The following is a 27,402-nucleotide window of genomic DNA, read 5'->3' as shown; positions in this document are numbered from 1 at the left end:
AAATGCTCTGCTTTCAAATTCTACAGCGCGCACCTGAACAATCTGTCTTCTCTTCCTGCCCTAGAACATGATGCTTCTTTCCATGAGAGATAAAGATTTTTTTTTCTGCCTTCATGCTATATTCACTTCACAAAAAAAAAGAAAAAAAAAAAAAAAAGATACCATTCATCGAGTTATCAAGCAGTGACTTTCTATTCATTTCTCTAAAAATAATTATGCTCAATTGTTCGATCCCTGCTTTGGGATCTCGTCAAGCCTCATGATGAGCGAGAAAAGGACGACATAGGTTACGGTGGTGATGAGAGTAGTGACCATGACCCAAAAACCTGAAGTCTCAAAGGGTTTTCGTTGATCAAAGACATCACCCGCTGCTCCGCGTCGCAAAACAGATATAACAAGAATTGCCATCCCAAATACTACGAAGATGATGCCAATCTTGTAAAATGCTTTTGTGAACAGTCGAAGGATGATCATCCCTGCTGAGAAGGCTTTTATGGCTGTTCTCCAATATGCTCCATCAAATGTCCTTTCTCGAGCTTATAAATAAAATAAAAAGAAAGAGCGTTTATCTTTACTGTTAGAAAGGCAAGTTTTTGTTTCTGTTTCTACTCCTGTATAGGGCTATGTCAGAGTATGGTGCGTTAAAACGGAATATTAAGCTAAAAAAAAAAAAAAAAAAAAAAAAGGACTTCATGTACCTCGGACTTCAACAAGTTCTTCCTCAGTGATGTTGAGTGACCTTGCACGATGTCCACGGTAAAGACGATGTTGCTTGTGCCGTCTTAAGAGATGAGCCATGGTGTTGTCTTGTTAGATTCAAAATTCGATCACATGAAAGTGTAAGTTTGTAAGATGTAAAGATGTACCCTTCAAATCTTAGGAACAAGATGCCTAAAAATGTTCATGGTCACACTACTTTCCAAAAGTAGCATAGCCTATCTTATTGATGCGCGTTTGTCAGTGACCATAACAAGGACATGAACAGTAACATTGGCAAAGAGACCCTGCAGAGGGTTTGCAAAATATCAAGGGCTTTATTACTTTCTAATGTAGGGGACATACATGTAAATATCATTTCGAAAAGGACTTGCTTGGCTCTCCATATTTATTAAACACCACGGTATATATTATAGGGCCTTGAGAAAAGTGAATGTCGCTTCCTGTTCCTGAAGTAATTGTCTTTAAGAGATGGGAATGGACTAAGAAGCGTTGCTTCTTATATTCCTGACATCTTGTGCTTTTCTCAGAAAGTGTAATGCCGCTGCATTCCCTGTTGCATCTGGGGTTAATGATGGAGCACAACGCCACAGCCCAACCATACCCATGATTGCGTTCTATCGGCGCATCTGCATGTATAACTTTTTTTTTTTTTTTTTTTTTTTTTCTTCAAAAATGATCAAAACATTACATGGCCACCCATGAGAGCCTTAACAAAACCACCCATTTGAATAGTTTTTTTTTTTATTTCCTCCAGATATCACTATATATATTTGTCAGGGTTTGCTTCGCAGAAGCAGTTCGTGCGAACTAGTAGTCCATTTGCTTTTAGTAAAGGCGATGCAAGCAGAGACAAGGCGGTGATTGGATGTGGTTCTTCTAAAATAGATTGCCTTTTTTCTATCTGCTCCACGTTCTTCATCATATAAAAAGACTAAAATCAAAAATAAGCATTGTTCAAACATACCCAAACGATCCCTTTGCTTAAAATGCTTAGAATCTTTTTTTTTATTCGCATGGAGGAGGGTCTTCAAGTGAGGATTTGTTTGCATTTGTGGCACGCGAGATTGGAACAAACCAAAGTGGGCGTTTACAAGAAACTATTTTTAGTTAATCCATCGCGCTTTTCTTTTTCATTTTTATGTTCCTGACAAAGAATAAAAGAGCGTGAGAGAGAATGAGAGAAGAGAGAGAAAGAGAAGAAAGAAGAGGAAGAAGAGAGGATACAAAAAAAAAGAAAAAGAGATTGAAGCACAGTAAAAAGGACAAAGAGGACAAAGACAAAATCTTTATGAGCCCAAAGACAAACACAAAGTAAACATTTGTCTTGTTGGGCGTAAAGTAGCAAATGAAGCATGTGCTGAACCCCTGTTCAACTAGAGTATAACAACAACGACAACGGTCATTCTGACTTGTTTTCTTTCATTCACCTCTTTCTTTCTTGTCTCTCTCTCTCTCTCTTTTCTCTTTCTCTCTCTGTCTCATTGTCTCATGTCATTAACCCCATCCATTTCATTCCTTACAGATCTTTTTCCTTTTGTTCCTTCGCTTAGGAACTCTCTCTTTGCTTCTCTACCCTGTTCCTGGCTAGATTTTTTTTTTTTTTTTTTTTTTTTTTTTTTGACTTTGACTTTGACTTTGACATAAACAATGTTGATGCAGTCAAAGAAACACATCCTCTCCTTCGTCATTGTTCTTAACATCATCCTCTTCCTCTCTTACCTCTATGTCAGCAGTCTCAGTCCTGTTGTCATCGTTAACAAGAACAATGATAACAACAATCACCGAGCTACTCGTGAACAGGCCAAAGGTCTAGTTCCACGCCCGACTTTTGATCCCACAGAACGATTCCTCGCTTACCTACCCCACAGTGGGTTCCACAATCAGCGCATCACACTCGAAAATGCTCTCCTTCTAGCTAAATATCTCAACCGTACACTCCTTGTCCCTCCTGTGTACTTGGGACCCGCAACCGAGTGGAGAACGTTTGATATTCTTCACCGTCGCATCATGCTCCAGACCAAACGAGGCCTTGAACACTGTGGTCTGATCCCCAAGGGTGATCCTCTGCCAGGAGAATGTCTCAATTACTACTCTTGGACAACAGTTGAATGGGATTTCTTTTATGATATGGCTAAAATCGGCAAGCATCAACCTTGGAAGTACAGAAGTGATCATTCGTTTGCTTGGATGGAAACTCATCTAGGTATTGATCGGACCAAGGATATCTACATTATTGAGGACCGTGCTCACTACGACTACCAAATCTATGATGATCCAAACAGCAATACCCCTTTGAACACAAATCGCTATTTGCGTCGACTGGACCTGAAGGAGTTGCAGGACCGTAAGGAGCGTGTTCTTCATATGGGCTCCCTTTTTGCAACTGGCAGGGTATTGGCAGAATTGCCAGAAAACAAGGAATATCAACAGTTTTTAAGACGGACCATGATCTTGTCCACACCTATCTTGACAAAAACTTCAGATGCAATCGCGGAGAAACTGGGAGGTCTAGGCACCTTTGTTGGCCTGCATTTGAGAGTAGGCGATGGCATGTTTGTGTTACCTGCGCCAGCGAATATTGAGAACATGTTCCAAAACTTGGTCAACATCACAGGCATCACACCCCTGCCAGAGTATACAACTGTGACACCAAATACAAACATTCCCGATGTCAATAATGGAGCGCAACCTGTCAGGACAGGAAGAGCTTCACCAGAGAGATTGGACGTTATGGCCTGTCGAGCACTCAAGTCCAAAGGTGGACGGTATACCATTATTTATATTGCCACAGATGGAATCTACCCAAGGCGTAACATTTTGTTTCGCAAGCTGTTTGATCACTTCCCTTGTATCTTCACTCTGGATGACTTTTCGGATCTTTTAGTGGAGCTCAAGGAGATGAAGAACACGGATGGCGTTGGGTTGAGTAAAGATTTGATTCCCATGGTGGATGCTGTTGTTTCAGCCAAAGGACGCTACTTCATGGGGACACCAAAGAGCACTTTCTCGTAAGTGTTCTTATTCTTTCATTCTCAATCTGATTAAGGGACATTTTATGTGTATTTTTATTCAAATGTATGAAGGCTGACGACTTTGTTCTGTTTTGATTATTTATTCATTAAATTGATGACTTTCTATAGGACATATGTCTCGAAACAACTTCACCCAGCTTTTGTAGAAGGAATTGTTGACGAGAACGGCGTTCCTCTGACTTCTCTGTAAAGACTCCATTCAGAAGTTGAAAACCAAGCCCTTACTCTCTGCCATTTGCCATTTTTTAATCTTTATTTTGTTTCATTTTAATTCATCATTTTCGTTTCTATTATGCTTACTTTTGTACAAATATCTCATTTATCACTCCTCATTTGTCCCTCCTTTGAAAATGCTGCTGTGCCTTTTTAAACAGCCTGTAACCATATCACCATGGCCAGCCATAAAATAAATAAAAAAACTGTTGATCAGTATTTTTTTTCTCGCTTACTTAGTTCTATGTGTCATCTAAAGATTTGTCAGATTCATTTCTGACGTTGGTGTCGTATCTACGTAGTTGATGAAGTTTTTTGAGTTCTTGAAGCCTTGTATTGAGATACTCAACTATCAAATACAAAAGAGCCGTCAGCGTTAAGGAAGAACTCGAACAAACAGTGACAACTTTGAGGGCAATAGTGGCGACGCATGAACAACAACAACAACAACAACAAAAGTTGGAACAGACATACCATATCCTACATCATCCACTCCTAGTTTCCTCATAAATTGCTCTTCTACTTGCATCATCCGACTCCATTCTTCCAATTCTTTCCATTCATCAACTCTGGTATTGGACCGTTCGACTCGAGCTTTCAACATCATACTAATCCATGTCGGTTGAGTTCCACCTCGGATTCTTGGGAATTTTGATCCCTCCGAGGTCGTGACCTCTGTCAAAAATACACCTCCAGAATTTTTGAATTTTCCACGTTGATTCTTGAGCTGATTAGGGTATTTAAATGGTGGATAATAATCTAATTCTTCAGGAAACGTGAATAGTGAAGGATGGAGTGGTATCCTATAGAACCGATGGGGGTCCCGAGTGATGGATGGCTGTGGCCTCGTATCCCAGACTTGATCATGAGCACGTTTCAGACGAAAGTAACGAGATACTTGTGTTGTTTTTCCGGGTTCGAATGTTATCAGCTCTCTTAGCTAACAAAGTAAAAATAAAAAAAATGTAAACTCCCAGTAATTCTTTTCCTTTGCTTCTTAGAGATAATAATAGTAAAGCAAGCCCCCTACATGATCAATGACATCTTTAAGCCGTCCGGTCCGCCCATTAACCAAATCCTCAAGTTCCTGTCTAACATCCTTATCTCCTTGCTTTGCTCTTTGTATTTTCTCCAAGACTTCTTCTGCTTCTTTCAGATATCCAATCGTGATCCGAGGGCTTGTACAATGACGGTTACTTCGAAAGTGATCTCTGATTAAACTAAAAATATAACTTTTTTCAAATTTTTCGGAACGTAAGGGTTTCTCAGATCCAGGAGGTCCTTGACCTTTTGCAGCTATGGGTGAACGTCGAGGACCTGGCTGAGAGGTGTATCGTGGAGGTAATGCAGATACGGCCTTGAGGATTTGACGGTAGAGCCCCAAAGTGGGGATTCTATGGTCTGGGTGTTTCCAGAAAGGAATGCCTGGCATGAAGAGGTTTTTTTAAATGAATTGTGGAGAGATCAGCATGAACTTGTCTTAACCGATGTGTGTATATTTTTTTTAAAATTGGTGGCAACATTCGCTGTGTACCCTTAATGGTACATTCATCAATCAATTAAGCATGAGCCTTTGTGACAAAGTAATAGTTGCTCATTACTTAAACTTTCATTCTCTTTTTCTTTGTTCACATTTTTGGCCGGTTACAATTTCAAGTCAGAGTAAAAATAATAGGACACAAGAACATATTCCAAGATGATGACCAGGTGAAGTTAATGAATTGTATGTTTGAGCAGCCTTTTTATCTTTTTTTTTGCTGGAAACTAATTTTTTTTTTTTATATTTTGAAAATTACTTGTAGACCGCGACTCACTATCAGCAACAAGGCGCTTGTATGTCAGGACAACGACTTGCGCGGAAACATTACAGTTGGTAAGAGGAGTGTTTTCCAATCAAACAAAACATATAGTCAAATCAGATAAAACAATTGATTCTAAAGCTATTTGCTCCTTTTGTGTTTTTTTTTTTTTTTTGTTTTATTTTTTTTAGGTGCTGGTAAAGAAGAACCCGCAATTTAGAAAAAATAGAAACGATATGAGACGGCAACATCATTTTCAATTGGATATTTGTTTTTTTTTACGTCTCCTTTCCTATCTTTCTCCCAGGAACGGTGCTTCATCCTCAATGTAAAGTATGGGCAACCGGCGGATCAATTATTTTCGGTAGCGGAAACATTGTTGAGGAAAATGCCGTCATTATCAATAGGTAACCGAAAGAAGAAAGGAAAAAAAAAGAGAGAAAGACAGAAAAGGCATGTTAGAAACATAGAAACGGAAAGACAAATGAAGCTTAAAAAGGAAATGCTTTTTTTTCTCTTTCCACATCATATGCATCAAACACTAGGGGACCAGATGCTCTGATTATTGGCGACAATAATGTCTTTGAAGTTGGAAGCGGTAAATCCAAGTCTCATACGAACTCATTAACCAATTAAATCTTAGTCATTTATATCGGACCAAAATACTGAAGTGCTTTTCTCTTTTATTATTATTACTGATATTTTAGTGATGGAAGGTGCAAAGATTGGTAACCGCAACACATTAGAAGTTCGATGTATGAAGTGAGCTCATTGCCTTTTTTTTTTTTTTTATTCCAACCGCCCTAAAAAAAAAAAAAAAAAAAAAGTTTACAAAGTTTAAACTTTTGTTTTTTTGTTTTGTTAGCACACGTAAAGAGCGGAACATGGCTAGGCGACGATTGTGTGATTGGGGCTGTATGTTCAACAAACGAAGGGGAAGTTCTTGAAGACAGAACCGTGATTTATGGTACCAATAATGAACGCCGGACTTACGCAGGGAATCGTGCGGTAAATAAAGTAAAGAAAGGAGAAAGATCATGTATTGCAATTATTTTCTTGTCACAAAACTAAGATACTGATGATTTCGTTAATATCTAAAAAAAAAAAAAAAAAAAAAAAAAACTGTTGAACCTATTTAGAGTAATATAACTATCCATACCAGACATCTCGAATATTTGATGCAGACATTGCCAAAGTTCAATCATGCACGGTCATCGTCTTGATCCTTTACAAATGATTATCAAAGTGTCAGATCAATAATAAAAGAAAAATAAGTTTATATCTTTGGCTAGGAGATATCAAGCGCGTGATTACCATGGTATATATTCGAATTTAATTTATATTTAAGCTTTTGTTGAAAGCTTACTTACATTACTTTCATTTCAATGCTGCGCTTTGTCAATCCCCATGCCATCTGATCATCGGAAAACATTTGTGTTTCCTGACACTCAGTTAGTCCGTGTAGGCTCACATGTTACTCAAGTAGCAACCTTTGTTGGGTAAAAAAAAAAAAGGGACATCATTTATTTTTCATGCATGGCAATTATATTTTGATTGACAAGCAATACCAACGTCTTGACATAGTGGAAACAAGAGTGACAGAAAAAAGAAAAACGAAGTTGAAAACCGAGACGATGATAATAACAAAGGTACCATGCCTGTATTAAGTGAAGAGGCAAAGAAACTCGTTCAGGTAAGCAAGGGAATCATCATGATTCCGGAGTTTGCCATCGTGAGAATAAAATACATTTTGCATTTTCATTTTACATTTTACATTTTACATTTTACATTTTAGGATATTATTTGGGCTACGATCGTTTCTCCACCCTCACCCTCAGAACCAACAGCGCAGCTCCAGCTTGAACATGAAGAATTTTCATTGACCATTGTCAAGCGTCCATGGAAATTGCCTCTCAAATATGATATTTTGGAAAATAACATAGTGCTTCCGCCCATGGCCTACAAGCTCTGGTTTACACTGGATGCTCCTTTCTCCTGAACTGACGAAAAAAAGTTCTTTTTTGACTAGTCAACCGTCAACAACATCATAGCTTCCACAATAATCCAATAATAATAAAACAACATTTCTGTTTGTCTTGCATGAAAAAAAAAGTCCATTCTCCCTAGAAAAAAAAGTTATCTGTTGATAGATGATAAATGTCATGCTCCATGGAATTGACTTGCGGACATTTGTCTGTAAGAGGGGGAACCATGCGCATGGACCAATGGGCACGTGGTCAAACCGCGACCAACAGAAAAAATAGTCGTGGGCTTGGTTCATTATTCAAGCTTTCATGCATTCATGCAAAAAAAAAAAAAAAAAAAAAATACATGCTTCTCTATTTTTTATTATAGAAACCTTTCCTTGTGGAACTCATTTCATTTACAAGAAGAAAAAAAAAAAAAAAAAAACTATTTGACCGTATTCATCCAGCCGGATTTTATTCAACCATGACTTTGTCTCGCATGCAGCCAGAAGAATGCCAAGACTACATGTGGCTGCTCTTACCAGGGGAAACAACACAGGCCTGTTTTGATGGAGCCGCGCTTGACATTATCTCAGCAGTAGACAACAACAACTTCAGTGAGACTTGGGCGGACACAACTTATATCAGTACTTGTGATGATGACCACTCGATAACTTCTGCTGCTTCAATATCAGGGGCATGGTCCACCCCTACTTCAGCCTCAACTTCAACCTCAACCTCCACAAGATCCAAAGCTGAGATATTAGCTCCCTACGCCCGCGGCCTTGGGCGCAGTGCCAAGACCACAAAGGACCAAATCGTCAATGGTCCATTGGCTTCCTTATTTTCTGTAGCTGGAAGTCATTTCCATAACCGATATTCACACACGTTTCAGGATAATAATCATCCAAGCAAACCGATGACAAAGACTATTCAGAGCCAGCAATTACCATCAACGCCGCCATTCCAACGGAGTCACCAAGATAAAAGTAGATCCAGTAATAATGACAATGATAACGATAATAATAATGCTACCACCTGTAGTCTGCCGCATAGCCACAGCCATCATTACAACCGAAACCATACGCACCCATACTCTGAACTTTCGTCAACATCTAAATCTGTATCCAAAAGACAGTCATCATTAACAAGCATGACTCGCGTGGTTATCACCAACTTTCGCATTTGTTCATTACAGTTACAATCACAGTATCGACTACAGCAGAAGCAACAGAAACAGGACGCGAAACACAATCGCCATCAGTACATAGTTCAACATCAGATTGCCCTTTCCACCATTGCAACAATCACTCCACAGGACCATAATAGTAAGATCGTTTTGACGCTCAAGTTCGACTCCGCACAGTACATCATTTCACACCATCCCGATACCCATGATGATAGAGCCCCATTTAGTATTAACAGTCCTAATAGTAGCAATAGTAGCCTTATTGCTGAGCTGGCGTCGACTTTACGACGACTAGCGTTCATTGAAGAGGTTCAGCTACGGTTTCCATTCCAGATGGGCCGCTCAATGACTGCAGAACTCGAAAAAGGATTAGAAAAGGAATTAGAGAAGAGTCAGGGTTATAACCAAAGCCCTTTGCAGAGCGAAAATCGAGTCTATGGAGAAGGCCCAGATACGACAGTGGCAAAGAAGGCTCGTTTATGGACTGCTGAAGATATCATTGCGCTGCCCTTTTCTTCGAGGAGCCAGAAGCGGAAATGCCTCAAGGGCACTCGGTCGAAAGACCATATAGATATGGAAGAGAAATTGGGATGGGAGGGGGGATTCGATCTCGCCTCTGAGTATCGGCGTCTTAAATTTGATGAATCGCTGTGGTGAGATTTTTTTTTTTTTTTTTTTTTTTTTTTTTTAATCCAAAGAAGTAAAAAAGCACAACAGATATCTCACCTTTTAATTTTTTTTTCCTTTATGCCTCCTTCTAAACCAGGGCTATTGCACATTTGAATGGTGATTTCGAGTTATCACCAACTTATCCGCAACAATTCATTATGCCGCGTAGTTTCCTGGACTATGGAGATGAAAGCAAAGTAGGAGGATATCAACAGCGGTATTCGTCTACATCTAGAGGTAGTGGGCTACAGCACACAACTACAGACTCGTCAACCGCCCATTCACGTCAACAAAGCCTGAACCAGAAGATTATTATTACTAAATCACCCACCGCATGTATAAAGCAATTGTGTGCTTTTCGATCCAATAAACGTTTTCCAATCGTATGTTGGAGATCACCGGATACAGGACTTGTCCTAATGCGGAGCTCACAACCAATGGTGGGTTTCCTTGGAGCAAGGTATGTGTTATTGTAATAAATAAGGGGTTTTAAAGCGTGCACTTAAAAAAAAAAAAAAAAAAAAAAAAAAAACTCTGAATTTTATAATTATTGCTGAGGTAGTGTGAAGTACCATCAAAAGAGCTGGCAAGAAAGCAAGCAAAGACAAGCAAGAAAAGAATAATAAAAAAGAAAAAAGATGGTTGGAGAACGGGCATGTTAACATTTCTAGGCAGCCTTAGACTATGCAAATGGTTGCGACAACAAATCGATCACTCTACTGTTGTTCTCTATGGTTGATTCGTTGACATTTTTTTTTTTTTTTTTATCTAGAGGGCCGGAAGATGAGCTCTATGTCAGAATGGTGTTAAACACGGCAGCCAGGGAACAATGTCGTACTAAAGCCTCCCCTAAGCCTACTCCCAAGCTGTGCATTATGGACGCCCGCGCTTATGCATCCGCTGTAGCCAACGGATATGTCGGAGGTGGTCGTGAAAATCCAGGTCAGTAACTCAAAAAAAGTGCCTAGTGATTAATATCGCCTAATTCCATTTTTGTCACTAACGCACTACTTCTTCAATTTCTCCATTAATTATAGAGCATTACCCTAATGCTACGATATCATATATGTCGTTAGGCAACATTCATGTCATAGCTTCGGCCCATCAGGCGCTTCTTAAGGCAGTCTCAACACCCTTAGACTCAATGAACTGGTATACCCAGATTGAATCAACAGGTTGGCTCAACCATGTCGCTGACCTTCTCAAGGCTGCATCGGGTCGCGATGGGATCGTAGGCAGGATGCTTGAAGGCGGCAGTTCAGTCCTCGTGGTAACGTCTTTTTTTTTTCTGGCCTCTTGAGATACAATATTCTGCTATTGGATGTCTAATCTCTTGACTTTTTATTGATTCTGTAGCATTGCACTGATGGATGGGATAGAACTACTCAGTTAGTATCACTCGCACAGATTTTACTCGATCCTTACTATAGGACTATCAATGGTCTTCGTGTCCTGATCGAGAAAGAATGGCTTTCTTGTGGACACCCATTCCAGTCAAGGACGGATGCTGTACCTAGTACTAAAAAACCAATTCCGGAAGATGAGCCATGGTGGCAACCAACGACAATAACTACAACAACTCCTGGTATCATTCATTCAAGCCCCAACGGCGCTAAAGAATCAATATCAAGCTCATGGATGCATCCGCCCTCATCATCATCACCACCACCAATATCTACACCTTCACATGCGCTTTGGTCAGACATGTATCATCCTAAGCAGGCCTCTGCACATGCCCAGAATCTGACAATCCCGCTTGCCCCGTCGCCAGTATTCCTACTCTTCATGACATGCTTACATCATATTGTGCAACAGCATCCTAATCGGTTCGAGTACAATGATTATTTGCTTGTGATACTTGCCCGTGCCGCTGGTGGCGCTTCGCCCTTTGGAGATTTCATGTATAATAATGAGCGTGAACGTGCACAAGATCGGTTAAGGCAGCGTACACCATCCATTTGGGGATGGATCAACGAGAATCGAGGGTGGTTTACAAACAATGATTATTATGATTATACAAGGCAATCACAGAGAGAGCGGGCTGAAGGCCAGACTATTTATGGCCATGAGCAGAGTTGGCGGGACCAGGTGCTGAAAATCCAGACAGGAGGGAGGTTTACTTCTCTCTGGTCAGAGTATTATCTTAATTTGACCCCGACATGGTTCCCAGACCCACGAACAGTTTTGATGAATTCAGCATTCAACAAGGAATGCAGATCAAAGTTGTTATCACAGCCTTTGTCAATGTGGTCAATCTATCGTGAAATTGTACTGTTGCGAGACCCATGGTATTCTAGCCAGTTTGATTCTGCCCAGCTCCAGCAGCTGACGTTCCCGGGCCTTTCCTCTATACCAAGCCAACTCCCTCAACGTTTGCAGTCATATCAGCACCACCAACAGCATCTACATCATCAGGGTTTGCAACATCACCAGAAGCAGAAAGAACAGCAATCCACGGCAGTGATTATGACAACCATGGAGACAATACCGCCGGCGCTAGCGCTACTGCGAGGCCAGGAAATGCACCAATACTATCTTTTGGTTCAGCATTTGAAGAAACGAAGAAAGAATATGGTCCGTGAAGCATTTCTGGGATGGCGTCGATGGACGAAACTTAGGCTGGAGCAGAGAGTGGCTAGGGAATCAGGATGGGTAGTGGATGGGGTTTCTACGTATAGCAGTAGCCAGGAAGAAGGGGCATTTGATGAGGACAGTGAAGCCCATAATGGTCAAGGAGGAGACGAAGAAGAAAACTACGGCAACAGCGGCAGTGAAATGGGAGATCAAAGCTTGATAAATATATATAAGGATGGGTCCGGGATCACTGGCAGTGACAAACTAAGACAGCATTATAGCCAAGCACAGTCCCAACGTCAGCGCCGTAGACGAACATGGGGACAAGAGCGGGAGCTATCCCCTCCCAGACTAAAAGTAGTAACAGCAAAGGAGGGGATTGAAGTTGCGATAGGGAAAGCTTTGGAAGGAGGGGCTTTCTTCGGAACCACTGGCCCGCTAATATATGATCCTGAAGCGAGCTCGAACGACGGTGGTGATGCTGATAAAGATGGTGATAATGTGTATACCGAGAAAAGCAGCTGTGCCGGTACATGTAGAGACAACAATGATGACGCGGCCACCATAGATGATGGTTTTGATGACATGTTGGAAACATTTGATGACCTCGGAATACCTGTGACGCCAAGTAAGGCCTATATTACCACACGAGCATGAAGATGACAAACTCTAATAAACACCACTCAAATCTATTATCAATTAAAAAAGGATAGATTGAAATTACTTTTTTGATTTTGTAAGCAGAATGCTCCTTGATCATGAGGCAAGCAACGTTGTGCAAGCTTTAACATATTATCACCGATGTGCGTTGTAATTTTACTGCTCTACTTGCATTCCTTTCTCGCACGACGCACCTCATATACTCCAGATACTCCCCTTAGTTCATCATTTGACGCAATGACGCCTACCTCGTCTGCCATGTCCAACGAGCCCCTTTCTTAATAGCCAGTGAGTGCTTTGCTGTCTTTTTCTTAAAGATACTTTTATAGCCGTAAAATCCAGAAGGCATGCGTCAGTGTATTGGCCACTCATATTGATGCCAAGGTATATATGTATATATACTGACACTCCAACCCCCGTTGGCACTAAGACTCCTTTCACCACTCTCATGGCACTGACGTTCACGCTGAGGCCAAAAGTCTTATCATCAAAATCATACTCGATCGGTCTTTCGTTCACCACTCTTGGCAAAGTTGTAAGTGAAGCAAAACAAACCACTGAACCAAAACCACCTAAGGCCATTTGCTTTATTATATGTACCGCTATTCTCAGCCTAGCCTGGACTTTGGCTTGCTTACATGCTGTCTTCACCCTACGCGGATTATCATTCACTATATTCTGCCTTCGCTTTAAACCCTATTCATAGCCTGTTCTCCTTAAACATCAACTTCCATTTTTTATTTATTTTTCTTTATCCTTTAGCCTCCAAAGGCCCCTTCAAGGACACAAGGGCATAGATTGAGCCTAGAATTTTGATGCATCAAAGACAGCAAGGCTTCGTCGATGCTGCTTCACTATTTTAAAAAAGGCTTCATTCTCATCCCGTCTCAACCCCCAGATTTCTTTAAGCTTGGGAAACCCATCCATAAACCGCTCCGCGTGCTCCTCTGTTAACATTGCTCCACTATATGATGGCGATGGACCTCTCAGGTCTAGCACAGTCAGGCTCGATAGCGACCTAGCCAGGACGTTTAGACCATCTTCTACAAAAAATGACCGTAATCGGAGACTACGGCCAAAATGTAAAGATGTCAGCTGTTTTAATTTTGACAACTGGTTAAAGAGTGGGCCTCCTGGGACTTGTAACCCGGATGGTGTGGCTCACAATCTGGGGTGATATCAAGAACTTTGATTGTGTTGAAGCAAGTCCAAGGCCACTGCTCGAACATGGCGGGATCGCAGTTCATAAAAATATTCTGTTGGCTTCCAGCCATGCTCACGGTAGATGTGAGCCTCTCGAGCGCTGAACAAGCGTGTAGAAAATGGTGTAGAATATCTCTTTCTAAGCCTGGAACTGCATGGCAGTCTCGAAGGATAATTGACGTCAAGGATGTTTTGTGCTGTTGAATGGCCTCAAATAGAGGCATGTGGATAGTGAACGATTCCAAGTGAATAGCTTCTATTTCACCTGCATGTCGTAAAATATTCGCAGCATTATTACTTTGAATAACACAATCCATGCCTTTTATATTTTTGAAACTAATCTCCCACAACGAGAAGCATGCTGAAAATTCATAACTCGTGTCATTTTCCAAGGTCCTGTAATGCAGAGTCGGTTTAGTTGATAGAGTTGGTTTGCAAACGATAAGAGCTGACCAACGCTATAACCAGACCCTTACACTTCAAGATCCCATAGACGTTGTGCTATCGGTGTGAAGCCACAAGTGGAGCTGTCGATTGTGAGGATACTCTCCTTTTGGCTTTCAGAAGAGTGCCTTCGTACAACTGAAACACTCTGCAACTGGAGGGTTTCGAGGTTGGGACAATTCAAAAGTAAAATACTCAAGAAATTTGGGTCGATCCAACAAAACTGCAGTCGCACGGAATGCAGACCTGGCCAATGGGGCGGCGTTTGCAAGGTTGATGTTGGAACTGCTGCTGTAATGGATGCTACTGCTCGTCCGTACACTGGTAAAGCCAGGTTATTGTTATTGATTTGCATCTTAATTGAATAATCTGCAGAAGAGGCCAGAGGGTCTTCAAGGTTGCGCTCTCGAAATGACACAGAGCTTTTAGGCTGGTCTCGGTCCCACGAGTCAGTAAAAATTGCATCTCGCAGCCATAATGCTTGCAACTCTCGATTCCTCTCCAAGATATCTATAGTCTGTCTGGATATCTCTTGCTCACAACAGGACAGTTCAGATGTGTCGTGTATGGGTAGGATGGTCGATCTGCTTTTATATTTTGATGGCCTCGCTGAGACATTCACTAGGGATGTGGGTAGTGAAGAATAGGAAAAATGGATAGTACGCAGGCTGCTGCAAAGGCGCCCAAGGATTAAGAAAGTATGTAAAGAACATGTCTTGACGGATGCTCTTTGTCGTTGATGAACTTCTTTGGAAGAGCGTGAAGTGTTAATTTTGTGGATAAAGCTGTCTATAGTTGTTTGGAACTGAGTGCATATATCGAGTTGGCTACTGTCGATGATGGTCATTAAGGTTGGATATATTTATGGATTGTTATGCAAGTGCCTGAAAAGAGCATTACAATCATAGAGTCCGAGCCACCACAAGGATGGAGCAAAGTGGGTATACCAGCCACGGCAGACTAGCGAACAGGCATAAAGATCTTTACGAGGTAGATAGGCCCCAATCTCCTCTAGGATCAATGGTAAGTCCAGTGGACTGAGAAGTTGTCGCTGCTGCCCCCTACTTTGAAGATCAGCATGATGTCTAACATTCGTTGTACTGTTAATTGGCATCATGCCGAACATGATGTGTAGATTAATAGTCTAGATGGGTAACGCAAAACAATAGGACGGGATGTTGTTCAGGACAGAGCTCTCGCGTCACGCAAACTAATGATCTGGCGCTGTCGAATCCGTTCACAGAGCCTTCTTGGTCCAATGGACGCGTGCCTTAAAAATAGGAGCTTCGTAAAAATAAAAATAAAAACGGCAAAAACCCGCAAGATATAGAAACACGACTTTAAAAACACCTTGCCGAGTCATCCAGGTGTGTATGCCAGCCCCTAGTCTCTTTTTTTTTTTTTTTTTTTTTTTTTTTTTTAATAAAGCCATGAATAATTGGGATAATTGGGAAGGCATGTAGGGATGCAGAAAGACAGAATGAGCGTTACCAAAATAAATGGTGCTAACGTCCCTTAACTTTATTCCAGTGGTAAATCTATAAAAAAAAATAAAGATCTTTCAACTGCTCACCGTTCATACACCTAGATGATGGTGCTCATAAACGTATCCTGCATATCCTGCATTTGAAGTCTGTCTGAACGGCCATGAAAAAGATATACATGTACAAAAAAAAAAGAGGACGAGCAGCGTATAAATACCAACATGGCTCCCCACCCTAGGAGAGATTTCTACAACAAACTCATCTACAACTTTCTTTCTCATAAAAACCTCCCTACACACACTAAGCCATTAGCTTCACCCAAAACACATTTATATTTCCAACATGAAAATCACATCTGTCATCCTTGCTTTGTCTGCCGTCGTTGCCATGACCCAGGCTGTCGCTCTTCCCCCTCTTAACAACGACGTTGCACCTGCGGATACCGGAGTTGTTGGTGCCCCTTTCAATGTGGTTCCTACTGAGCTCAGCGAAGTTCTTAAAAAGCGTCATATCACCGCCACAGCTGATGTCGATGTCAAGGCCCAGGTCGATGCTCTCGTTGCTGTGGTAGCTGATCTCGCTGTCGATGTTAAGGCTGAGCTTTATGCTTTTATTGCTGCTCAAGTTGATGCCAAGGTGAAGGCCGATGTCAGCCTTGCTGGCCTTGTCGATATCCGCGCCAAGGTGGATGGTAAGCTCAATTGTCAATTTGAAAGCGCGAGCGATCTTCAGTCCCTATATTTATGCTGTTTATTCTCTAAGATTTGTTTCTAATCGTCCTCGGTTTTTTTTTTTTTTTGCTATCTCTTGTGATCATGTAGCCGCTGTCAAAGCCACCATCGATCTTTACTTAGGTCTTGATGTCAATGCCGATATTCGTGTTGCATTGGCAGCTATTGTCAATGCTCACGTCGGTGCCAATGTTGATGTTGACCTCAATGCCATCGCTGTTGATGTTGACCTCAATGCCATCGCTGTTGATGTCAGAGCCTTGATTGAGGCCCGCATCAACGCTTTGGTCGCTCATGTTGATGCCAAGGTCCTTGCCGCTGTCTATGCTGCCATCGGAGCTTCTGTCAATGTTGCTGTCGGTGTTGATCTTGACATCGATGTCCACGCCGAGGTCAAGGCTCTCCTTGCCGATATCAATGTTGATGTCATTGTTGCCGCCCTTATCAAGGCTTAAAGAACCACTCCAGAGAAATCACCCTTATCTTAGAATCTACAAACCTCTCTAATTTTCATTTTAATTTAGCTTGTACTTATATATAATTATCTTCTATCCGCCCTCTCAAAAAAAAAAGGCCTCTTCTCTTTTTTGCAATGCATTTAAGAAAAAATAGCTTATTGTTTTTTTGTAATACAAAAATTAATCTAATCCACCTACTTGATATGCCCAATTTCTGCTGGTCATGTTCAATGTTATATAATTATACTGATAAATGTTAATGGCCAATTGTCAAATTTGAGCGCGATCCTTCTTCTGTTGAATAAGTATCACATGTATGAAAACTTAACTACAACAGTTACCACTAATTTTAAGTTGCTACGCTGTTCCACTGGTGTATACCATGGAATCGGAGGACTTCACATACTGTACTCATTCAAAACCAACTTTACATAACCAGCTACAGGCGGGGTACAATAAAGGTACACGTATACTTTTTTTTCCGGTAGAATTTGTATATATTGTCTAACAATTTTCTCCACGCTCGATTTTATTATAAATAATGCGGTCACCATCTTTTTAACCCTCTCCAAGTGGAATTGCTACTGGTGCGAAAGGATTTATGGGATCGAATGGGAAAAAGGAGCTGAACAGTCGATATTTAATGAGGGAATAGGCGCTGCTAATGGAGCCGATAAAGTACTTTGTTATTTACGAGGGCAGAAACGGAGTCATCAGAGTCCCTTCGCTCCAGTGTTAAATCCAAATCACGCTTGTGACAAATCCACTTACAAGAGGTTACAAAGAATATATATTAGTGGCTATTTTATTTATAATTCTTGAATTGAATAGAATAATAGATTTCCGCTTGGTTTTAAGTCAGATTTGTTGCAAAATCGTGCGCGGACTCTTCTCTGCGTCAAGTAAACGCGTGAAATAATAGAAATCAAAAACGGATAGAATACATCCTTTCCTCGCTATCCACTTTGAACAAACCCAATACTCTCTGTATCAAGCATCTTGAGCCTGCAATCTAGGCCAAAGAATATATTAAATTTGGAGGTGATGCGCTGTAAGCGAGAAGTCCATGGGCTCTAAAAGTGCGGGCAAGGATTGGCATGTTGGTCATTTTTCTGATGGAAAAGGATCCCTTCCTCCAAAATGTTACACGGAACTCCGCCTGTGTCTTTTTGTGTAAATGGGTCATATAATTAATCGCTAATCTTTTTATTTGTCCAATTCGCACAACAGAATTATTTTAAAATTTAAATTCCTTTCCACATCATTTACTACATTTCAACATGAGCGAAGTTGTCAAGGCCCTTGTCGAGAGACTCATCCGTGAGTAGTCCTTGCCCCATCCATGCTAGTCATTCATGCAATGTTGAATGTAGACAAACCTTTTTTTTTTTTCCTCCTTCTTCGACAGGCGAGAATAAAGTGATGTTCTTTGGCAAAAGCTACTGTCCGTAGGTGTCTGTTTGGTTATAGATTAATTGTACTCTGTTAACATACAATGTATAAGAGCAACGGCTATGATTGTAAGGAACCCCATCTAATTTTTTTTTTTCCTTCTTCCCATATATCATATAAAGCTACTGTAAGAATGCCAAAAACCTCTTGGCATCCAAAAATATTGCTTTCAAGACTTTCGAAATCGACCTCGAGAGCAATGGGCCTGAAGTCCAGGACTATTTACAACTCAAGACTGGACAGCGCGTATGTTGAATAAGGATAGATGATGACAATATGTATTGCTTTCAAGAAGATGGAAGAGACATATTGATAATGACAATAACCTCTGATATGTACCTTTTTTTCCCTCTCTTTCTCAAAGACCGTCCCCAATATCTTTATCAACAACCAACATGTTGGAGGTAGGCACAAACCTCTCTGAAACTATTTTAACAAAACGTTTTTAATGCCTGTTCGTTACCTAACAACGTTTTTTTTTTTTTTTTTTTTTTTTTTGCTTTATAGGCAACTCGGATTTAGTAGCTGCGAATGAGAACGGAAGACTCGATACCTTGCTGAAAGGCAAAACCGAGTTGTAAATAGATACTTTCTGTCAAACTTCATCTTTATTTGGCATCAAATAAACTTGACTTGAAATCTAAACATATTATTCGATGTCCATGTTCATTTTTCACATAATTGGCGCGGATTGCATTGTATCGGATGGGATGTATAAACGCCCTATTGTATGGAAACCAGAAGCGCTTTTCATAATTCTGTCCATTCTTAACAGTCATCTATGCCTCGGAATACCTGAAAGAGAAACCCTGAATCCCCTGTCCATGTGGACCTGCTATGGAGTAATTATTTAGGCACAATGTATGTACCCGCATGATTTATAGCAAGTGCAAAACTAGTAATATATAACTTATCGGCGGACAAATTGAAGATGAGTTGGGTATGCAGTGTAGGCAGTAGGCGTGCCAGTTGTAGATGGATGGCATCCTAAAGAAAAGAGGTATTCATAGGAAGTCCCACTAGAAAAACTACACGAGAGACGCTATTTTAACCACTATAAGGTAATAATTAGGCGACTCACGTTCGGGTGAATTACCCCTTGTCAACTATTTGGTTTTTTGCTCATATAGCTGTCGTTCAAGGTCGCATACTAATGCTATCAGGATCAACGAGCACCAAATGCTTGCTTCATGGCTGAGACAATGTGTGGTGTGCTTTGGTAAAGACATGGCAAGGTCAAGGGATATTGAATATTGAGAAACCGCGTTTTGCCAAATTAGAGGGGCTGGCAAAGTAAATACCACAGCAAGCTTCACTCCCGCTCTTTTAACCGAGACAAGCAGCAGAAAAAAAAAAAAAAAAAAAAAAAAAAAAAAAAAAAAGCTCGTGACTTGCAGTCAAGTGACGTAGCGCGTTTCCTGAATGCTGTGGATCAGCAATTCTTTGCCACTGTTTTCTTTTCATTCAATTCCTCTCTGAAAATTCTTTGCTTCTTCTGTAGGCGTCATGGCTTCACTCTCAAGTCAAAAGAGACTAACATGGTTGAATCAGTTACCGAACCACAGCATTTTTGAGCTGGACGAACAAGAGTATCAGGAATGGGCTCGCAAAAATAAAAGTAAGCAGACGTCGTCAGGTCCTGACATCCCTAGGACCTCCACGCAAAGCAAAATAAGCTTGCTACCTGCGAATAGACAGGTTCCCTCCACCCTACAACAGTCACAGCAACAGCGACAAAAGCCCTCGTTTAGTTTGGATGAACTTCAGGAAGAGTATCAAAAGTCATATCAGGGCTTGTCTTGCATGGCATTACATGGTCAGGATCTCTATGTTGCAATTGGTCGACAAATCCGCCACACAAGCCTGGCGGAATTGAAAAAGGGTGTTGAGAACCATGGGCAACAGGCTGCCACAGAATATATTGAGAAAAAGCAGCATAAGGTATTAGAAGGACGGAGCACAACATGAGAATTTAAATTTCGGGGATATTCAACTAAACTCCTGTTTCACCCTTTATATTTATTAGGTTCTCGAGATCCAATATATCGACTTTGATGTTCGAAGGCTCGTCATGAATCCTGATGGCAACTTACTGGCGATTGTGGGCGATGAAAAAATTGTAGTCGCAGCATTAACCAAAACAGTCAGACAGGATCCTAAAAATGTCAATATCAAGTCATTTGTCGTAGGAGAATTCTATCATATCAACAAGGGGCCTTCCAAGATCGTAAAAGTCCTTTGGCACCCTCTCAGCAAAGGATACTCTCATGTCTTGGTCTTGACACATGACAGTCTCTTGAGGTAACAACACGAAAATAGTTAAAAAAAAATGTTTTTTCTTTAAGTTATTAAGATCATCAGATTTTTTTTTTCTGTGAAAAGGACTCATCATATTATTTCCTATCATTTGATCACACATGTAGAATGTATGATGTTGCTGTGAATCCAGATGAACCGGAACAGGTGTTCAGCTTCTCAGAGGCTGCGCAATCCTCGGGCACATATGGTGTGGATACGGATAATGCAGCCTCATTTTGTTTTGGATCGAAACATTCCCCATGGGGACAACTATCTGTGTATTGTCTGACACAATGGGGAGATATTTACATGATGTGTCCTGTATTGCCTTCAACATGGTATGTGTCAATTGTTTTCATTCAGTAGATGGATTACCAGACATCTCGACCAAACACTGATACCTCGATGCGAATGCATCTTCCCAATAGTTTGCTTGACACTTCTGATCTGGACGACATTCGCTATCATATGGGACAAGAGATAGCCGCTGGTGGAGTTTCTAAGGCGCTGGTACAAGCTAAGCGAGACTGGCTTGACAGCCTGTTGGATTCTTTGCAGCCCCATCCATTCTCAGATGAGATGTTTATTGCACACAACCCAGTGCTTAACCTTGCACGGCCAGCTCGACAAGGACCATTTTTATATCAACCAGCACCTATTGAATTGGAAGATGATGATAACAGGGCAAATGATATCCTTTATTTGGAAACTGAAACAGCAGGGGTGCTCGCCATGGCTTATTCGAGCGGGCGAGTTGATATCTGCATTGTAGTTGATCACCCCAAGCCCTGCTGGACCCTTCCAAGGAAGCTAAAGAGCAATGGCAAGCAAATTGATGGTGAAGTGAACAGTATGGAAAATGGCCTTCCAGCGGTCTCTGTATACGAATCGATTGACTTGGGATTGCTAAAGATCTTTGGTGTTTCAAGCATATCATCAACGGGAGGGTACAGCTTTCAGGAGAGAAGAATGGGTATTCCCAACCACCCAGTCCTAGAGGCAGATCCTAAGTATGGCGACACATTTTACGTATATCATGAAGCGGGCGCACATTGCGTGTCGGTCCGGCCATGGTTAGAAGAGCTGGTTAAGATTAATGAGATCGCCAGTCAAGGGGCGAACGCAGAGCTGGACGCTAGGATTATCAAATTTAATGAATCGCATATCAAGAGCAGCGTCAGCTGCATTGTCACCACTAGACCGACTAAGACAAGGTTTGTGTCCAAATTCAAAATAGCAGTGATAATACCAACAAACACGACAACAACAATAAAAAAAAAAAAAAAAAAAAAAACACTAAAATTAAGGAATACTCCTGAGATCTTTTATTAACCAGCTTGAATTTTCTTTTATTTGACAACTTAGTATCCCTGCGCCAATTGTGGGCTTTGCGGTGGTCACGGACTCGTACTTGGAGTATTCACTATTACTATTGACTTCTTCACTACAACTAATTGGGCTGGAGCTATTGACAAGGGATTCAATTGAAAACACCACTCTCCCATCGACACCAACTCCAGTAACATCAGTAGTTGTACAAAAGGAAAACGAGTATCAAAATTCATTGACGCAACCAGGGTTTGGGAGCCAGGAAGGCCTGTTGGCTTTGAACGGGTTGCCACTGCAGCCTAAGATTGTTCTTCCACCCGGTATAGGCTCAGCTAAGATTGTTGTCACAGAGGAGAACCTACAATTTCTCGGCAAGATGGTTCATGGCTATCGCGAGTCATTACGTGAGGTCTACACAGCCTGTGATCTTGCTCAACAACGGTAACGTCGATATTCATCCATTACCCTGTTGAATTTTTGAATTTATTTGTGATTAACTGTACAACTAAACAACTATATCTTTGTATCTATTTTTTTTTTTTATCAAATGGGGTCTCAGATTGATAGCACAGGAGAACGAGTATATCCGTCAACAAAAGAGTGTGGAGAAGTGCCAAGAAAGATTCAAGGCGTTCTCTAGTAAGATTCAGGACCAAGCAGACCGACAGGATATACAAGCAGCGCTGCAAAAGAAGCTGATGGCACGCGCAGATGCATTGCTGCAGAAAATGAAAGAGTCGCGTGAACCAGAGTTGAGTGCAGCGGAGAAGGAATGGGGACAGGAAGTGCTCAAAAGAGAGAGAGCAGTAAAGGCATTTGATGAGAGACGACATAAGGTGCAAACGCAATATGAGATCTTGAAGAGGCGGATACAAGAATTGCAAGGCTCTATTGATGACGAATCATCATATTCATCCACAGGTTTTGGTCGCCAGTCTGTATGGCAGAAGCAGAAACAGCCTGTGAAACGTTACGGAACCGGTCAGATCCAATCTGTCGAAAGATCTTTGGTGGACGAGTAAGTTAAATTTATCTTCAGCTGCTTTCCTCTTTTATTTCCATTGCTTTAAGGTGTGTTAACAGTATACGTTGAATTTTTCGCTCCAATATTAGGTCAAGGTTGCTGGATACGACTATGAAGATGACGAAAGAGCTCATGTCACGGCTGGAAGTATTGTCCATCTCGGAAGAATCGACAGAATAAGTAGGCATGAAGTTAAGAAGTAATATTAGCATCCACATTTAATAAACAAAAACCCATCAGTCTAGATCCTTTTGTTGTCAAAATAGCAATTATAGGTATAATCTTCCACAAATGCATGTCTTTCTTAAAATATCGAAAATGAAGGATATCTAGTGCCATAGTGTTTATTACCCTCATTTGCTTTTTGCATTGAGGAGACCCAGCGCAAGGATCATTTCTGAGTTAATATTACATTGATCATGGTAAAGAATAATCCATGTATATACATCTGTATGTGCTCCTCGATGTTTTTTATTTATTTTTTTAACTTGGACTTGGTCGCGTGTAGGCTGGAATGAGCTTCTGGAGAAGGTTTGCTTTAATAAATTATGCTACAAATATATTTGTTACCCCAAGAAGGAGCCCAATAATCTCGTGCAGAAATATTACACAAATATTCCCATATTAAGGTTACGGAGGGAGTGGTAGATTCGCATTCTTCCCTTCCCTGTTTTGTCTGTTTTTTGCTCACATGCTAATGCTTACAGAAGACAGCGGTATGCTTTTTGGGCTGCACTTTACAAGAGGAGAAAACAAGGGCAGATGACCCTAAAGAAAGCTGTACCATTCGGCTGCCAAGCCTGTCCTCGTCTGAGCTGTCCCTCCTTCTCCACATGCGTTTTGTCATACAATTTTTTTTTTTTTATCCACAAGTTATAAATTAACAAGGATGTGGGACCAAGCAACGAAGGAAGGAACATTTACAATGCGAAAGGCTCTATCTAATAGGTTGCTTGCCTTTGTTTGAACCTGGCCCCCTTCCTCTACCAAATAAGAGCACATAAACAAGGAACCCTGTCTTACTTCTCTCAGCTTACTCTTCTCCGCTTATGACTTTGCTCATCTTGCTCTTCGTATAAAAATCGTAATCGACGCTCTCATAATTGCACTCAAAGCTTCTTGTTTTCCTCTTGCAATCTTCTCTTTTTTCTCTTCACTCCCTCACCCTTCTACTTCCTTTCTTTACTACTCTCCATCATTTCTTAATCTACCATCTTTATCTCTCTCTTTTTTTTTCTCTTTACTCTTCTTTGATACCCTATTTTTGCCATATCAATCCAATATCTCCCTATAAATATCACTTTATTTCTACATTTCGTTTAACTATGGAGCAGACACAAAACCATGATTATCATCACGGCAGTCAAAATGACAATCAACGACAATACCATCACCGTCATCGAGCACCACCATCACCAGTCACCATCAACCCTTCTCGTAGAGCCACTGCCCCACCCAATATCAAAAAACCTGTCCCAAACTGGCATTTATTGGTGCGACCACCAATGTCAGACGCCAACCCACGGAAATCTGGTCTCGAAAGAGCTATGGATGAAGATTTAAAAGAACTTCGGGTCTGTATGGATTTGTTTTTAAATTCCAAAATGAATGAGGCAGAAGCCTTGTTGCGAGGACGTCATAAACCTGAATCCATGTATTATCAATTCGGCAAAGCTCTTGTGGATGCACTGAAGGCGATCTTGACATTCCATCCAGATGATATTGAAAAGGCGATGAAGAGTTTTGATTTGACACTAAAAGTGACGAACGCGCAACGTAAGACAAGCTCCATCATAGGGGTCTCGACTGTGAAAGCGTTGGGCAGTTGGGTGATTGGAACAGTGGGGGCCTCAAGTTTCAGGGGCATGACCAGGATCGAGAAGCATGCGGTAAACAATGAACCCACATTTTTTTTTTTTTTTATTTAATGATTTCTGTACCTCTTTAAGTGTTTAAACATTATGATCGTTGCGCACAAACCTCCTCCTAAATTACTAAACTATTCATTCACATGTGCCTATGCATCCCTTTTTATGGATCCTCTTTTTATTATTTTTATTTTTATTATTATTATTAATTATTGCAATAAACCTTTCTGGACAACAGGAGCTAGTGTATGCTGAGGCAACCGTATTGCGTGCGGGGTTCAGCGTCCTATACCATCAGGATTTCTGGTCTCTAATAGAAGAGAGCGTCTCACTCCGATCAGCTTTTGCTGTCTTCAATGGTCTTAAATCTCATTTCGACAATGTGGAGCAGGAACTGAAGGTTGGAGGTGATATCTCTGAGTATCATCTGGATGAGCATCTAGTGACTGGACTCATATTTGCAGCGTCGCTCTTCAACATTGTGATCTCGTTCTTACCTGATATCATAATCAAGCTACTTCAATTCGTGGGTTTCCCCTCAGATCGAGATTGGGGACTTGCTTTACTCAATACAGCAGGACAATGGGATCCTTACAACGTGAAGGTGAATGAATCAGAGATGGAGCTTCAGGAACGAGTGTCGTCTCCGACAAACGATGGGATGAGACGACAGCTCTGTGATTTAGCGCCGATAGTGATTCATCTTATTGCAGCCTCGTTCCTGCCCTTTCGACATGTCGACTATTCGTTTGCAGAGCAGATCAATAACTATAACCTACACAAGTACCCCGAATCCATGGTTTTCCTATTCTTGAAAGCGAGACATGCGCAAGTCAACACGCGACTAAGTGACGCGATTAAGATCCATGAATCCGCGCAAGAAAAGGTGCAAAAGGAATGGAGGAACTTGACCCATGCATCGACATTTGAGCAGCTGATGTGTGCTATGATGGAAAGTAATCATGACCTAGCATGTACGACAAGCCGTATTCTTTTAAGAGAGAGTAACTGGACAAAGACAATCTTTCGATACTTGGCTGCAATCACGACTATGCGTCGTGGACTGCCCAAAGAAGCCAAGAGGGTTCCAGAGCTGATGAAGAAGGTTGAGCCAGGGATGCAGAAGTTTTGTGGTATCGAGGTTTTCCCAGAGGTACCAAAAACTTTTTTTAATCGGTATCAATCACATTTATATCATTGCATGGTGCTCCTTGAAAAAATGGAAGGCAGCTTATGCTTTTTTTTTTAAAAAAAATTTTCAATTTACGGTATAGACCTACTGCGCAAGGAAGGCAAACCGATATTTGAATGAAGGCCAACGTCTCCTTTTGCCAGACTATGACTTCTTAGTGCTCTGGAATGGTTTTGATATGATGCCGCTCAAGTCTTTAAGAGTTGCATTGTCCAATATCATGGTGGAAGTTCAACGTCTGGATTCACTCTTGCCACCATCTATGCAGGCGATTTCAGAGAAACCTCTCCCAAAAGGTGGCTACACTATGGAGGCTTCTAAGATGGTCCTTAGTTCCATACGGTCCGGAGGGATCCATTCTCTGACAAAAGCGGACAAAGTCCGTGACTATGATCATTATTACGACGACTATTGTATCGCGCATTACTTGTTGGGGCTGGTAGCCAAGAATATCGCATTTTTCCCTGAAGAGGCGTTTGACCAAGATATGTGCTCTCTGGCAACTCGGTCTTTTAAGACCGTCTTTCGATACGCGCCTTATATCAAAGATGATACGTATGCATACTATTTTTCACACTACAACATGGGTTTGATTATGATGAACCAGGGCCGATTAGACCAGGCAGAAGAGAAATTCAAATATTTGCTCAGCACAATCAATCCTACGCTGTTGTCACTGCCTGCATTGATCGCCGGTAAAGGGCGGAACTCACTGGAGGCCCTGATCCTCGCGAAAGCACATGCTGCCATGTTTTTACTCAACGAGGACCGAGCCAACGCCGCTGCTGCTGCTGCTGCCGCTAAAAAGAGCCAAGCAGCTAAAAACCAAAGCAAGACAATACTCACACGAAGAGAAGGAAGACAAGGAAATGAAGTGAGGGTACAGAAATCTGTAGGGTTCTCTGATTCTACTTTTTCTTCTTCTTCAATGTCATCATCTTCTTCCTTGTCTTCAACCTCCAGTTTGAACAAACCGAACGTGATCCTGAATGGATTATATGCGGTGTCACTTTCGGACCATTCAGCTGATTCTGCTTCTTCTGAACGAGCTTCATATACTTCAGGCTTAAGCGATGCGAGGTTATTACACCACTAA

General features: G+C 41.2%; 10 protein-coding genes across 10 annotated transcripts; 8 read left to right on the top strand and 2 right to left on the bottom strand.

Annotated features, from left to right (window-relative positions):
• Nucleotides 1–2,329: 2,329 nt before the first annotated feature.
• On the top strand, nt 2,330–4,191 carry BCR41DRAFT_318879 (hypothetical protein). Its single transcript, XM_022021332.1, has 2 exons — nt 2,330–3,728; nt 3,861–4,191. Exons 1-2 carry the CDS (start codon nt 2,368–2,370, stop codon nt 3,940–3,942), a joined length of 1,443 nt encoding a protein of 480 aa, XP_021884562.1. The 5' UTR covers nt 2,330–2,367; the 3' UTR covers nt 3,943–4,191.
• A 16-nt stretch (nt 4,192–4,207) lies between these two features.
• On the bottom strand, nt 4,208–5,397 carry BCR41DRAFT_419762 (hypothetical protein; the record flags this gene model as incomplete). The annotated part of the gene is made up of 3 exons (XM_022029810.1): nt 4,208–4,314; nt 4,440–4,905; nt 4,996–5,397. 3 exons carry the CDS (start codon nt 5,395–5,397, stop codon nt 4,208–4,210), a joined length of 975 nt encoding a protein of 324 aa, XP_021884561.1.
• Nucleotides 5,398–5,565: 168 nt separating this feature from the next.
• BCR41DRAFT_347942 (trimeric LpxA-like protein) lies at nt 5,566–7,056 on the top strand. Its single transcript, XM_022023192.1, has 8 exons — nt 5,566–5,672; nt 5,768–5,840; nt 5,905–5,908; nt 6,072–6,171; nt 6,310–6,362; nt 6,472–6,519; nt 6,630–6,772; nt 6,904–7,056. Exons 1-8 carry the CDS (start codon nt 5,662–5,664, stop codon nt 6,985–6,987), a joined length of 516 nt encoding a protein of 171 aa, XP_021884560.1. The 5' UTR covers nt 5,566–5,661; the 3' UTR covers nt 6,988–7,056.
• A 101-nt stretch (nt 7,057–7,157) lies between these two features.
• On the top strand, nt 7,158–7,802 carry BCR41DRAFT_384352 (hypothetical protein). Its single transcript, XM_022027554.1, has 3 exons — nt 7,158–7,263; nt 7,349–7,457; nt 7,560–7,802. The coding sequence occupies exons 1-3, from the start codon at nt 7,172–7,174 to the stop codon at nt 7,761–7,763; spliced, it is 405 nt and encodes a 134-aa protein (XP_021884559.1). The 5' UTR covers nt 7,158–7,171; the 3' UTR covers nt 7,764–7,802.
• Nucleotides 7,803–10,008: 2,206 nt separating this feature from the next.
• Nucleotides 10,009–12,820, top strand: BCR41DRAFT_368311 (protein-tyrosine phosphatase-like protein; the record flags this gene model as incomplete). Its single annotated transcript, XM_022026372.1, has 4 exons — nt 10,009–10,049; nt 10,362–10,531; nt 10,666–10,859; nt 10,946–12,820. 4 exons carry the CDS (start codon nt 10,009–10,011, stop codon nt 12,818–12,820), a joined length of 2,280 nt encoding a protein of 759 aa, XP_021884558.1.
• Nucleotides 12,821–13,627: 807 nt separating this feature from the next.
• Nucleotides 13,628–15,634, bottom strand: BCR41DRAFT_419759 (hypothetical protein; the record flags this gene model as incomplete). The annotated part of the gene is made up of 4 exons (XM_022029809.1): nt 15,371–15,634; nt 14,503–15,091; nt 13,971–14,422; nt 13,628–13,866 (listed from the first exon to the last, which is right to left on the bottom strand). The coding sequence occupies exons 1-4, from the start codon at nt 15,594–15,596 to the stop codon at nt 13,628–13,630; spliced, it is 1,506 nt and encodes a 501-aa protein (XP_021884557.1). The 5' UTR covers nt 15,597–15,634.
• A 581-nt stretch (nt 15,635–16,215) lies between these two features.
• Nucleotides 16,216–17,335, top strand: BCR41DRAFT_419758 (hypothetical protein). The gene is made up of 2 exons (XM_022029808.1): nt 16,216–16,645; nt 16,776–17,335. The coding sequence occupies exons 1-2, from the start codon at nt 16,297–16,299 to the stop codon at nt 17,138–17,140; spliced, it is 714 nt and encodes a 237-aa protein (XP_021884556.1). The 5' UTR covers nt 16,216–16,296; the 3' UTR covers nt 17,141–17,335.
• A 1,021-nt stretch (nt 17,336–18,356) lies between these two features.
• On the top strand, nt 18,357–19,237 carry BCR41DRAFT_318873 (glutaredoxin). The gene is made up of 5 exons (XM_022021331.1): nt 18,357–18,463; nt 18,552–18,591; nt 18,718–18,841; nt 18,960–18,999; nt 19,103–19,237. The coding sequence occupies exons 1-5, from the start codon at nt 18,424–18,426 to the stop codon at nt 19,174–19,176; spliced, it is 318 nt and encodes a 105-aa protein (XP_021884555.1). The 5' UTR covers nt 18,357–18,423; the 3' UTR covers nt 19,177–19,237.
• Nucleotides 19,238–20,398: 1,161 nt separating this feature from the next.
• BCR41DRAFT_368309 (nuclear pore component-domain-containing protein) lies at nt 20,399–23,244 on the top strand (the record flags this gene model as incomplete). Its single annotated transcript, XM_022026371.1, has 6 exons — nt 20,399–20,536; nt 20,622–20,896; nt 21,019–21,231; nt 21,322–22,107; nt 22,259–22,663; nt 22,782–23,244. 6 exons carry the CDS (start codon nt 20,399–20,401, stop codon nt 23,242–23,244), a joined length of 2,280 nt encoding a protein of 759 aa, XP_021884554.1.
• Nucleotides 23,245–24,406: 1,162 nt separating this feature from the next.
• On the top strand, nt 24,407–27,402 carry BCR41DRAFT_332843 (hypothetical protein; the record flags this gene model as incomplete). The annotated part of the gene is made up of 4 exons (XM_022021864.1): nt 24,407–25,135; nt 25,353–26,267; nt 26,389–26,542; nt 26,657–27,402. Exons 1-4 carry the CDS (start codon nt 24,572–24,574, stop codon nt 27,400–27,402), a joined length of 2,379 nt encoding a protein of 792 aa, XP_021884553.1. The 5' UTR covers nt 24,407–24,571.

Source organism: Lobosporangium transversale (genome assembly GCF_002105155.1).
Source record: "Lobosporangium transversale strain NRRL 3116 chromosome Unknown BCR41scaffold_6, whole genome shotgun sequence".
NCBI classification, from domain to species: domain Eukaryota; kingdom Fungi; phylum Mortierellomycota; class Mortierellomycetes; order Mortierellales; family Mortierellaceae; genus Lobosporangium; species Lobosporangium transversale.
The sequence above is the reverse complement of the archived record's forward strand: the minus strand, read 5'-3'. Positions and strand labels throughout refer to the sequence as shown.

Bases quoted from the DNA above. Each gene is read 5' to 3' on its own strand.
- BCR41DRAFT_318879 (XM_022021332.1), top strand. From the start codon at position 2,368: ATGTTGATGCAGTCAAAGAAACACATCCTCTCCTTCGTCATTGTTCTT. The intron at 3,729-3,860 runs GTAAGTGTTCTT...GACTTTCTATAG, and splicing joins ACACCAAAGAGCACTTTCTC to GACATATGTCTCGAAACAAC.
- BCR41DRAFT_347942 (XM_022023192.1), top strand. The intron at 6,363-6,471 runs GTAAATCCAAGT...CTGATATTTTAG, and splicing joins TGTCTTTGAAGTTGGAAGCG to TGATGGAAGGTGCAAAGATT. The intron at 6,773-6,903 runs GTAAATAAAGTA...GAACCTATTTAG, and splicing joins CTTACGCAGGGAATCGTGCG to AGTAATATAACTATCCATAC.
- BCR41DRAFT_419758 (XM_022029808.1), top strand. From the start codon at position 16,297: ATGAAAATCACATCTGTCATCCTTGCTTTGTCTGCCGTCGTTGCCATG. The intron at 16,646-16,775 runs GTAAGCTCAATT...GTGATCATGTAG, and splicing joins TATCCGCGCCAAGGTGGATG to CCGCTGTCAAAGCCACCATC.
- BCR41DRAFT_384352 (XM_022027554.1), top strand. From the start codon at position 7,172: ATGCCATCTGATCATCGGAAAACATTTGTGTTTCCTGACACTCAGTTA. The intron at 7,264-7,348 runs GTAAAAAAAAAA...GTCTTGACATAG, and splicing joins CAAGTAGCAACCTTTGTTGG to TGGAAACAAGAGTGACAGAA. The intron at 7,458-7,559 runs GTAAGCAAGGGA...TTTACATTTTAG, and splicing joins AGGCAAAGAAACTCGTTCAG to GATATTATTTGGGCTACGAT.
- BCR41DRAFT_318873 (XM_022021331.1), top strand. From the start codon at position 18,424: ATGAGCGAAGTTGTCAAGGCCCTTGTCGAGAGACTCATCC. The intron at 18,464-18,551 runs GTGAGTAGTCCT...CTTCTTCGACAG, and splicing joins CCTTGTCGAGAGACTCATCC to GCGAGAATAAAGTGATGTTC. The intron at 18,592-18,717 runs GTAGGTGTCTGT...TATCATATAAAG, and splicing joins TTTGGCAAAAGCTACTGTCC to CTACTGTAAGAATGCCAAAA.